This window comes from Leucopleurus acutus (genome assembly GCF_964270905.1).
Source record: "Leucopleurus acutus genome assembly, chromosome: 4".
NCBI classification, from domain to species: Eukaryota; Metazoa; Chordata; class Mammalia; order Artiodactyla; family Delphinidae; genus Leucopleurus; species Leucopleurus acutus.
This window is the reverse complement of record NC_139146.1, coordinates 150,001,733-150,014,565: the sequence shown is the minus strand read 5'-3', so window position 1 is coordinate 150,014,565 and position 12,833 is coordinate 150,001,733. Positions and strand designations below refer to the sequence as shown.

The following is a 12,833-nucleotide window of genomic DNA, read 5'->3' as shown; positions in this document are numbered from 1 at the left end:
ATGGATACCAAGGGGCCACTATGTAAACAATGGGCGCTTTTTAAAAAATGGGAACTGCCCTTAGAACTGACACCATCCTATAAATGCCCATTTACAGATTAAATCAAAAACAGCACTCTCACAGACAACAAAATCTGTGTTGACTGATGCTATGAGATTGAATGTCTGTGTGCCCCCAAACTTCAAATGCTGAAACCCAATCCCCAATGTGATGGTATCTGAAGGCAAGGCCTTTGAGGGATGATTAGGTCATGAGGGTGGACCCCTCAGGAGTGGGATTAGTACCCTTATGAAAGAGGCCCCAGAGGGCTCCCTCCACACTCCCACCACATGAGGAGGCAATAATATGGTCGTTCATCTATGAACCAGGAATCAGGTCCTCAACAGACACCGAATCTGCTGGCACCTTGATCTTGGACTTCCAGCCTCCGGAACTGTGAGAAATACATGTTTATTGTTTAAACCACCCAGTCTAGTCTATGGTATTTTTGTTACAGCAGCCAAACAAACTGGGACAACCAGTATCAGAGGACAGCACTGATGTAAATTCACACAGCCATGTTTTAGTGAGCTACCACGTGGCTAAGCTTTAGGCAATAATCTGTGACTCTCAACACGTCTGCTTACCTTCACCGTCTGTGTCTTCTCTGTTTAACACCACAGCACAGGAGTCTCCATTAATGACGTCCAGGAAGAAGTCTGCAGGGTTATTATACGGCTCACAGTGGTAACCTGCAAGAGAAGGTAACTCAGGTACACAAACGTGACAGTCTTGGGAAATAAAGACTCGGTGGGTGAGGGAGGCGTTGCTGGGAGAGACAGGATCTAACGATTTCTCCCTCTTTTCTTCTCTCTTCTCCCCTCACTAATTTACCACTTCCTTTTAATCGCACGGTATTTCAACAGTTTTCTGACTCTTCACAAAACAGCACACTCCACACCAACCTTGGACTCTTAGCAAGTCTTCTGTTAGTGCTTGGTCCTTACGCATTACAATTCAGGAGACCTGAAACAGCTATCAATATGCTCTGGTGCTTACCAGAACTTCTTCAGAAATCTAGATATAAGTCCAAGAAAAAAAAAAAAAAGCTATAGAAGAACTAATGTTCCTTAAAGCCAGCTAAGGCATAGCAGGACTGTGTTTGGGAGAGGCCTGGGGTATGTTCTGCTCTCCAAGTTCACCTGAGGACTGCTAGAATGCCAGTACCCACTTTAGCAATGATTGCTTTTGCCCCTATTAAACTCAGGTCCAAATGGGCCTCTGCTATGCTCCTGTAATTCCAATATAGAGAACAAATCACCAGAACATCATTCTCAAGAGAATGTGGCTGGCACAGCATAGCTGAATGCTTACCTTGACTTCTTGTGGCACTGTAATAGGGAAGAACAAATCTGACTCCATATTGGATCTGTTTCTTTTACTTTAACCTTTGTATTCTATTGCTTCTGCTACAAGTTAAGAATGTTGCCTATAGCCTGAAATATTCAGGATAGCCCATTCTCAAGGGTCTGATCTTTAAAGGTGGAACACTTTTCCATTCATCTAGAGATAAAAAGTTGCAGAACAGAGAATAACGTTTGTCTTGTTGGAGGTTTACAGGAACACCACGACCAGACCTACGTGGACAGCTGCAAGAACAGAGGATTCCGACACTAAGAAGTTTTCAACAATCAGCCACACCCCCTTCCCTTTTAGTATAAAAGAAGCCTGAATTCTAACATGGGGAAGATAGTTCTTTGGGACAGTAGTCCACCACCTTCTCGGTCTGCTGGCTTTCCGAATAAAGTCTCTATTCCTTGTCCCAACAACTCATCTCCTGCTATACCGGCCTGTCGCGCAGCAAGCAGCGTGAGCTCAGACTCAGAAGCAACACGATTATCTGAACTCAGCTTGGCCTGTAGTCTGATCCTTAGATTCAGCCCCCCTAAACTCCCTAGACCCATGCAAGGCTTCTTAGTTTTAAATGATAGCGATTAAACCAAAACATTTTAAAATGTGGTTAGCAAATACTTAAAACTATATTTGAGTTCATGAAGCATCATCTATAATCATATCCAAGGATCTCTAAGATGAAGCAGATTGCGTAAGTCACAAAAATGACATATTTCCATTTAAACAGAACCGGGCAGTCCAGAGCCATCAGAATGTTGGCCCATTGGAGTCAGACTCACGACTAGCCATTATATCGACAGATAATTCACACACACGCTAAATCCGCAACCTAATGTTACTAGAAAATTAAGTAGCATCTCCACGAACCCCCAATCAAGGTAGATCAACATCCCATGTAAGGGAAAAACATGATAAAGCCTAATCTCTATCATGGTCAAGAAGACAAATGCTGTAGGGACATTAGGTCTTTCCAAGAATATTCAACTGACAGATAACCGGCTATGAGACCAATCTATTTATTGAACTGTTAGGGAAAGGTCACCAGAACTGAGAAGGAGAACAGATACAGACCCAGAAGAAATACACACACACTCACACTCACACACACACTCAAACAGGACAGAAAAAGATACCTAAACAACAAGCTGGCACTGCAGAGTGAAGGACTAGCACTAAACTAACTGAAGATGTTTCGGAGTAGTGGAAACCATGGTGTATCTACTCAAAGATGAAACAGCACTCCAGGTGACCCCTTTGTTCTCCTTTAGGATACTATTAATGAAGGATCTTACTTCATAAAGAAGTCAACCATACCAGTGGATGCAAAGTAACCCAAGGCCTCCTGAGCAGGCCCGTGGAACATTAATCTTCCTGAGGCCAACAAGGTAAGGCTATCAAACAACTTGAAGATGGAATAACGAGGCTGATGAATGGAGAAGATGATTGTCCGTCCTTGTTTAGACATCCTGAATTAAAAGTGAGGAGATAACGAGTCATTAAACATCTGAAACTTGCAGTTCTTGGCAACATATTTTATTATTCCTGCCTTTAGATCATTTGTTCCTCTTCCAACTTTATTTTCTCTTACTAAATTCTCATCTTATATTATCTGTCTGATAGGTAGAGAACGTAAATTCGGTGCTTTCATGAAACACTACAGTTTCTAAAGTGTGTTCCGTGGGTAGTCTAGAACCAATCAGAATATTAATTAAAAATACAGATCCCTGCGTTTCCCTGGTGGTGCAATGGTTGAGAGTCCGCCTGCCGATGCAGAGGACACAGGTTCGTGCCCCGGTCCGGGAAGATCCCACATGCCACGGAGCGGCTGCGCCCGTGAGCCATGGCCACTGAGCGTGCGCGTCCGGAGCCTGTGCTCCGCAATGGGAGAGGCCACAACAGTGAGAGGCCCGCGTACCGCAAAAAAAAAAAAAAAAATACAGATCCCTGGACAGTCTACTCAGACCTATTGGGTCTATGGAACCCTATTTTTAACTAGCACCCAGGTAATTTGTAAGTACACTCAAGTTTAAAAACTTATTATGAACTAAATATTAAAACAATGGTCATATGCCCCATCCTCATTGATCATTTAAGACTTCTGGCTCTTTAGGAACTGGTTTTCATTCTTCTGCCCTAATAATACAATTAACATTACTGAGTACTGACTAGATCTTTGCTAAATACTTTATAGATGACCTTATCTAAATTTACACAATATTGTTATGAGGCAGTACCAATAATAATTATTACTGTTCTATATCAGATTAGGCTTAGAGAATTAAGCAATGGCTTCAAGTGTCACTGTTAGAAGGAGCAGGGCTGGGATTTGATCCCTGGTCTAATACCGTGGCCAAAAGACAGTAACTCCTATCTTTATACAGGAGTTACTACTTATGGGTAGAAGAGACAAAGGCCAAAATCACTATTCAAAATCTGGTATTATTGAAAACACTTTATGAGAAGAATCACATCAATTCAAGCATTTTCTAAGCACTTACTATATGCTAGCCAAGAAAGTTTGTTCTGCCTCAAAGATGACAGGCCAACAGACCAATCATTTCAATACAAAGTGGAACAGAAGTAGCTGAGGGTGTCCTCAAACGAGCTAATACAAACAGCCTCCTGACCGGACTGCTGCCACTCACCCTTGCCCAATTATACAGCCTTTTCTCCAGACAGTTGCCAGTCCTCCATTCTAAAACTCTCTGAAAGCTTCCCATGTCCCCTAGAGACATTAAAAGCCATAGCTCTTATAGAGGCCTACAGTCTATATAATCTGCCACCCACTCAATTCCATCTCATGTCCCGTTCTAACTGTTATGGACTGAACTGTGTGTCCCCAAAATTCATGTTGAAGTCCTAACCCCCAGCACTTCAGAATATAACTGTACTTGGAGATAGGGTCTTTAAAGAGGTAATTTTGGTTAAATAAGGTCATGTGGGTGCCACAATCCAATAAGGACCAGTGTCCTTAAAGGAAGAGGAGACTGGGACACAGACACACCACGGGAAGATACAGTAAGGACACAGAGAGAAGACAGCTATCTACAAGCCAAGGAGAGAGGCCTCAGGAGAAACAATCCTGCCGACTCCCTGATCTTAGACGTACAGCCTCCAAAAATTTGAAAAACTAAACTTCTGTTTTAAGCTAAGCACCCAGTCTGCGGTACTAGGTTATGGCAGCTTGAGCAAAGTCATCAGTAAGAGTCCCCACCCCTCCTGAGGTCACTGGGTTCCAAACACATCAGCAGGCACACTCTGCCGCAGGGCCACAGCTGTTCCCTTCCACTAGAACTCTCTTCTCCCATATATCCAGGTCTCACTCCCTTGCTCCCAACTCAAGCGTCACCTCGTTGAGGTCTTCCCTGACCATCCTATATGTGATACAGCACCTCTATCCCACCACAGCCATCTTTTGCTACTCTCTTAGCCTGCTTCATTTTTCATACAACACTTACATTTGTTCATTGACTGTTTCCCTCCAACAAAGAAGGAAGAAATTTTTGTCTGTGGTGCTTACTGCTGAGTCCCTTGCACCAAGAATAATACCTGGTACACAGTAGGTCACCATATATTGGATGAATGAAAGAATAATGTTCCCCTAGCATTTACCTCTTCAGAAGCAAAAGGACAGCATTTGCTGTGCTGGAATCTAAGCCAGTTGTGGGCTCATCCAGGAACAAGATGGAGGGATCAGTAATAAGCTCCATTGCAATACTAGTCCTTTTTCTTTCTCCTCCAGACACACCACGGATAAACTGAGTTCCCACCTAAAACACAGATATTATTGTTATTAACAATAAAAACCACAGCCAGTATCGTTTGTTGAGCTCCCGACATGTATGTGCCAACCCTATAGGAGGCACTTTACCTCATTATCCTCATTTATTCTGAACAGCAAATAAATGACTATGTGGGCAAAGAGGTAGGTTTCTCTTTAATTTGAAGAGTAAACTGAGGCTCAGGTCAGAGCTGGTAAGTGGCTAAGCCTGATACGAAACCCATGCTTTTAACAGTTCTATATGTTTCTCAACAAGCCATATATTTCATTTTAAGACAGTTAAGCCAGAACACTAAAAGATATGGCCCTGACGGAGTGAAGCCACAGACCAAAACGGGAGCTGAAGATAGGAGTAGAAAAGCTGCTGAAAGCATCTATAATTTGTTAGTCTTTCTTACAGCCTCCTGACGCCCCCTTCCCTGCCCCCGCCCCACCCAAAGTCCTCAGTGCAGCTGGGCAGCTAGGAAAGTTCACTTTCTATCACACCACATTAGCATCTCTTAAATCACCATGAGGTTTACCAAATTGAGCCCTCCCGTACCCTAACTTGCTGCAGAATTCCTGGCTCATTCTTTCAGACAAATTCAGAAGGTAGACTATTCTACAGGGTAACTGGCTGGGCCTTTCAACTAGTCAGTGTCACTGTGTGGTAGGGGACCAGAAAGGTTTTGGGGGAGAAAGGAGATAGGAAATAATCCTTATATTAAGAGTCTTCAAAGAGATAGTAAGTAAGTGCTGTTCATGCCCTTGACTGGACCCTCTAACAACTGAGCTGTGCCAGACATTCTGGAGGCGACATGGGGAAATGTGAGTGAATACGGCTCCACAGAGCTGAGATTAACACACCGTCAATTCTGTTAGTTGATAACGGTATTGTGGTAATGTAGGTAAATATCTTTTTTTTTAAGACGCATAATCAGTATTCAAGAGTGAAATGTCATGAAATTTACAACTTTCTTTAAAATACTTCAGAGAAAAGAAGCTGAAGTCATTATGGGAAAAGATTAACAACTGGGAAATCTAGGTAAATGTTATTAGTAATTGTGCCATTATATTAAGTATACTACAATCATATCATCACTGTGTAACAGAGAAAAACAAACCTGACTCCATATTGAATCTATTCCTTTAGCTCTAACCTTTGTGCTCTGCTGCCCGTGCTTAGTCATGCTGGCTCTGCACCTTTTATGAAAGAATGTTGCCTAAAGCCTGAAATATACAGGATAGCCCATTGTCAAGGCTCTGACCTTTCAAGGTGTACCACTTTTCCGTTTACATAGAGATAAAAAGTTACAGGGCAGAGAATAACATTTGTCTTGTTGGACGTTTATGGGAACATTGTGACCAGATCCACAAGGACAGCTGCAAGAACAAAGGATTCCAATGGGAAGAAGTCTGCAACAGCAACCAACCAACCAACTCCCTCCCCTTTTAGTATAAAAGAAGCCTGAATTCTAACTTAGGTAAGATGGTTCTTTGGGACAAGAGTCCACCATCCTCTTGGTCTGCTGGCTTTCCAAATAAAGTCGCTATTCCTTGTCCCAACAACTCATCTCTCAATTTACTGACCTGTCACGCAGCAAGCTGTTCGAGCTTGGACTGCGTAACAACTGAGTAATCAGACTATACTCTCTACATTTGTTATGCTTAAAATTTCATAAAAAGTAAAAAAATTCAAATGAAGTACTTCAATGAATTAGATAAATACTTTCTAAGTCAACAACTCCCTTCAGCTTATTTTTCTCTGGAAATCCACGCAAGGAACTTAGGGCGATAACTGCCTGTTGGTAGAGAACTTTTACCTAAGGGTAAAGAATGGTAAATACCTTATTGGGAAGAAAATCAAGCAATAAGCAGAGCTAACACAAAGGAAAACCCAGTCGCTTACAGGAAGAATTTAGTGGAAACTGGTGGCAAACTGGTTTTCCAAACAAACTACAAACAAACTACAAACAAACTTCCAAACAAACTCCAAACAAACTACAGCAAAATGTACTTTACATTAAATAATGTCAGAAAATATCGTATGAAACAGCAGCCAGCAGGTTACCCCCATTCTTTGTTACGTCTACGTAAAGGCTATCACGGGGGGACTAGACTAGGGCCATCACAATCTAAAAAGCTCATCTTCACGGAAAGCTTCAGGTGTTTTCCCAGCAAAGCTTTCATACCTAGTCACCGACTGTAAAGTTCACTCGTTCATTTCATTTCTTCTTCCCGATCCTGTATAACCCACAAAGGGAGTTACTTTTCTCTCTTGCCCACGACTTTTATCTCAAAAATCTAAAAGAGCCCAGCACATAACAGTCTGTAAGTAAATACTGGCAGAAGAAAGGGGGAGGGACAGTGAGGGAGGGAGGGAGGAAGGGAAGCCAAAAGTGCCAAAAGAAAGGCTCTAGAAAAACAACTTGGATGCCATACAAATTAGAAATAAACCCTAATTTGACTGGATATAACTTTGGAAGCCAAACTGCAGCAAAGCGAAACATACAGAGCAGGAACCCTTGGATTTTCATCATGTACCAATTCCAGAAATATACCTCTCAAAGGCAATGGAACAAAGTCCCCTGGAGGAACAGAAGAAGGACAGCTAAAAGGGGAAAAGAAAATAGGAAGAAGGAAAGTTAGCGTGAAGACATGGAATGAGACGTGACGAACAATCAGGGTGGGAGAAGACCAAGGGCTGTAATCACACAGAAAGGGCCATGTGTTCTTTGCAAAGAACACTTCCACATACTGGACCACACGGCCACACTTCATTTCCAGGATTCAATCATTTTTAGGTTTTTTAACCTGGTTAACTTCCATCTTCATATTAAGTAAGTAGTCACTTTTCTCATGGTTACAGAAAGCAGCCACTCTTTACTATACATATTATAGAAAACTTCTGAACAAGTTCTACTATCCACACAGGTGAGTCCGATTTGCGGGCTATGACACGTTTTCCACATTACCTTGGAATCCGCCACTTTATCCAGACCTAACTCTTGAATGACCATGTTAATCCGTTCATTTTTTTCATGATTTGTCATAGTTGTTGGAAGCCGAAGAGCTGCTGAGAACTGCAGATTTTCTCTCACTGTCAGAGTTCCCATCACGACATCATCCTTAAAGCAAAATGGCGTTTTAACAAGACATAGCAGGTCTTTTCTAATACCCTCACTCTTCGGTATATGTAACTTACCCACAAAAATAACATACCCAAGGAAAGTTCTAGCTAATAATGAATTATACAAATTATAATGAATTATACTTGCAATTATACAAATTACGACTAACTCCATATAACAGCTGCAAAGCCTGATGAAATCATTTTCATTCCCTAGCTGTACACCCAAAGAGAACACAGGTAATTGTGATTATTACTAGCAAACATTTCTACACTGCTAATACACTGATACAAGGATTTGCCAAAATACTGTTCTAAGCTAGGTGAAGGAGAGAGGTGAAGGTAAAGGAAAAAAGTAGAACAGTAATGTTTTTTAGAAATGATATGATAACAAGAATTGATATCATTGCCCTCACAAGGATCATATTCCAGATTCTCCCTGACTCTTCATTTAATACTGTCCTGAATTTTATGGGAGATCATGAAAAGCTGGTGTGAAGAGAAGTTGTTTCTACGAGTATGTCCCGTAGTCAATTGGAAGCACACTCAACCATTAGCCAAGGCACTTGCCAACACAGAAACAGAAGAAATCTAAAATGCAAATCCACAAATACTTACTTGTACCACATAACCTGAGTTACATTTAAAATTGGCAGGTCGAGGTGCTCCGTTGATCAAAACATCTCCAGATAACCCATGTGGATCCTTCCTTGCAGCTAAGACATCTAACAACCTATAAAAAGACATATGTTATTGTTATTTATTCCCTCCAACTCAGGCTTTACCTCTCAGCTAATCTGAATCCAAATTCTGCTCACGTTCAAAAATTAACTGACCAAGAAGTTATATGGTTCAACTAAACATATAGCTATATTTTGAATCTCACCTTCCTTCTTTTTTACTATATGCTGCAATAAAGCCCAAAAGCATGAAAGTAAAGCACTGCTGGCTGATCCAGCACAGACTACCCAAAGTGCCCTCCAGGTTGTCTGACCTCTGGCGTTCCAAGGCAGGTAATGTGCTCCTTTGTCTAAGACACAAGCCTTCACTGATGCCTTTGGCTCCGTGTCCCGACTTTCAATTGTATCCCCTTCCTTTTCCTCTCCATAGCTCAACTCATAGCTGACAGCTATATGCCAATCACCTTATCATGTCCTCTTAGTAAAGCTGACCTAGTAAGACCTTCCTGGCCCTTAGGACAGAACCCCAAACTAGCACAACTGCACATTAACCACAGCAACTAGAACCAGACAAGACATGCAGAAAATGTTCAAGAAATACCTGCTCACATAAGAGTGATCTTTAAAAGCACACTAAAACTGGAGGTGGGGGGCTTCCCTGGTGGCACAGTGGTTAAGAATCCGCCTGCCAATGCAGGGGACAAGGGTTTGAGCCCTGGTCCGGGAAGATCCCACATGCCATGGAGCAACTAAGCCCGTGCGCCACAGCTACTGAGCCTGCGCTCTAGAGCCCACGAGCCACAACTACTGAGCCCGCGAGCCACAACTACTGAAGCCCACGCGCCTAGAGCCCGCGCTCTGCAACAAAAGAAGCTACCGCAATGAGAAGCCCGCACACCGCCATGAAGAGTAGCCCCTGCTCGACGCAACTAGAGAAAGCCCGAGCACAGCAACGAAGACCCAACGTAGCCAAAATTAAATAAATAAATAAATAAAATTAAAAAAAAAAAGAATAGGTGAAAGAGATTTAAGAGGTACAAACCTCCAGTTATAAAATAAATAAGCCATGGAGATGTAACATACAGCATAAGGAACAGGGCCAATAATATTGTAATAACTTTATATGGGGACAGATGTCTAGACTTATCATGGTGATCATTCATAAGGAATGCAAACGTCAAACGTCAAAAAGGATTAATCTCCAAAATTTACAAGCAGCTCATGCAGCTCAATAACAAAAAACCAAACAACCCAATCCAAAAATGGGCAGACCTAAATAGACATTTCTCCAGAGAAGATATACAGATTGCCAACAAACACATGAAAGAATGCTCAACATCACTAATCATCAGAGAAATGCAAATCAAAACTACAATGAGATATCATCTCACACCAGTCAGAATGGCCATCATCAAAAAATCTAGAAACAATAAATGCTGGAGAGGGTGTGGAGAAAAGAGAACACTCTTGCACTGCTGGTGGGAATGTGAACTGGTATAGCCACTGTGGAGAACAGTATGGAGGTTCCTTAAAAAACTACAAATAGAACTACCATATGACCCAGCAATCCCACTACTGGGCATATACCCTGAGAAAACCATAATTCAAAAAGAGTCATGTACCAAAATGTTCATTGCAGCTCTATTTACAATAGCCAGGAGATGGAAACAACCTAAGTGTCCATCATCGGATGAATGGATAAAGAAGATGTGGCACATATATACAATGGAATATTACTCAGCCATAAAAAGAAACGAAATTGAGTTATTTGTAGTGAGGTGGATGGACCTAGAGTCTGTCATACAGAGTGAAGTAAGTCAGAAAGAGAAAGACAAATACTGTATGCTAACACATATATATGGAATTTAAAAAAAAAATGTCATGAAGAACCTAGGGGTAAGACAGGAATAAAGACACAGACCTACTAGAGAATGGACTTGAGGATATGGGGAGGGGGAAGGATAAGCTGGGATGAAGTGAGAGAGTGGCATGGACGTATATACACTACCAAACGTAAAGTAGATAGCTAGTGGGAAGCAGCCGCATAGCACAGGGAGATCAGCTCGGTGCTTTGTGACCACCTAGAGGGGTGGGATAGGGAGGGTGGGTGGGAGGGAGACGCAAGAGGGAAGAGATATGGGGATATATGTATATGTCTAACTGATTCACTTTGTTATAAAGCAGAAACTAACACACCATTGTAAAGCAATTATACTCCAATAAAGATGTAAAAAAAAAAACACTATGTAGTACACCTGAAACTGACATAATATTTATGGCAACCATAATCCAATTTATTAAAAACCACACACTAAAACTACAAAGAAAAAGCTTACTTATACTGTTATACTCACGAAGATTTGCCTCCACCTGTGGGTCCCAGAATGGCATTGAGGCCAGGTTTCATGATCCCACTGTAAATACAGAAATATATCAAGTTATTGGACCACTTTACAACCAGTTCTATTAATTTAGGGTTTGCATTTAATACACTCAATGAAGGCTGATAAAATTATAGACAGGGGAAAAAAAACCCACAAATCAACCATTAAAGGAAAAAGAAACCGAAACGTCGATTAACAAAAATCTAGCACACGAAGAATGTTAACCACAAGTCAGGACTTATAAGAAAAATGACCTGGGTCCCTCTAAATTCCCTTCCCTTATTCTCCACACTGGTTCCCTGATGTAACTGACTCTGGTGAAGCAGCTCTGCTACACTTACTCCTCTTTCACGGTGTAAAGTTCATTAACAAGTTCTGAGTGACACCAGATGACTAGTATCTTCATGTCACCTGACTTGCTACCTCGGTCTACACAGTTAGTAAGTCAATGGACTTCTAGAATCACCAGTAGAAGTGTTCTCACTGTACAAATCTAGTCAGACAAAGAAACAGTCTATCTGAAATAGAAATTCAATGGCTGGAATAAAGCACCTCAGGGGGTTAAAAAGAAAATATCACCAAGTCTTACCCCTCACAAAATTCTTAATCAAATTAGAAAAGTAAAACATATACTCTCAAGATATATCGTCTTCTTCCTTGTAAAGTATGAGATAAGTGGACTGGAAAATTCTCCGTTTAGAAGTGGTAGATGCCACTTTCTAAAGGAGACAACCTTTAAGGATATATAGACATGGTGTACACACAGCACGCTTCCAAACAGACTAAGCAGATGTTTGAGGGTGATGAAAATTCAGATAGAAAGCAGAAGGGCTGGGCTTCCCTGGTGGCGCAGTGGTTGAGAGTCCGCCTGCTGATGCAGGGGACACGGGTTCGTGCCCTGGTCCGGGAAGATCCCACATGCCGCGGAGCGGCTGGGCCCGTGAGCCATGGCCGCTGAGCCTGCGTGTCCGGAGCCTGTGCTCCGCAACGGGAGAGGCCACAGCAGTGAGAGGCCTGCATACCGCAAAAATAAAGTAAAATAAAATAAGAAAGCAGAAGGTAGAAAAAATTAAGGCAGTTTTGACTGTGTTGAGTCTCAAGAAGAAAGCAAATACTTATCCTAACGGTAGCCAGTAGAATGACTAAGGAGGATGGACTGGAGAAAGGAAAATTAAGGGCAAGGCCTCCGCAGTTATGTAGGCGTGATGAAATAGAGGCCTGAAAAGCCCTTTCAAAACCCTGGTGACTAAATCCAATCTCTCTTTGGAACTGGTAGGTAAATCAAAATTTATTCCACAGAGAAAATGGTATCTATTCCAAGTGGATGGTCCAAAGCCAAAGGCTATTCCATTCCCAGATCATGATTTTCACAGACGCCAATTCTATGATTACACAATTGTTGTAAGTGATGAACTTTACAAAGTACCCCCGGTGCTTCCATCCAGGAGGACCTCAGCACTTACTGACTATTGTGTTTGCATCATCA

The 12,833-nt window shown here is 41.9% G+C and overlaps 1 protein-coding gene across 7 annotated transcripts in view; it reads right to left on the bottom strand.

Annotated features, from left to right (window-relative positions):
* ABCG2 (ATP binding cassette subfamily G member 2 (JR blood group)) overlaps nt 1-12,833 on the bottom strand; it is a 124,190-nt gene that overhangs the window by 19,157 nt on the left and 92,200 nt on the right. For all 7 annotated transcript variants that reach the window (XM_082838689.1, XM_082838688.1, XM_082838685.1 and 4 more), the window contains exons 3-8: nt 11,318-11,377; nt 8,902-9,016; nt 8,129-8,281; nt 5,006-5,163; nt 2,708-2,859; nt 628-732 (exon numbers count right to left, since the gene is read on the bottom strand). In XM_082838689.1, coding sequence (XP_082694815.1) covers nt 628-732; nt 2,708-2,859; nt 5,006-5,163; nt 8,129-8,281; nt 8,902-9,016; nt 11,318-11,377 — 743 coding nt within the window. The remainder of the gene's footprint in view (nt 1-627; nt 733-2,707; nt 2,860-5,005; nt 5,164-8,128; nt 8,282-8,901; nt 9,017-11,317; nt 11,378-12,833) is intronic.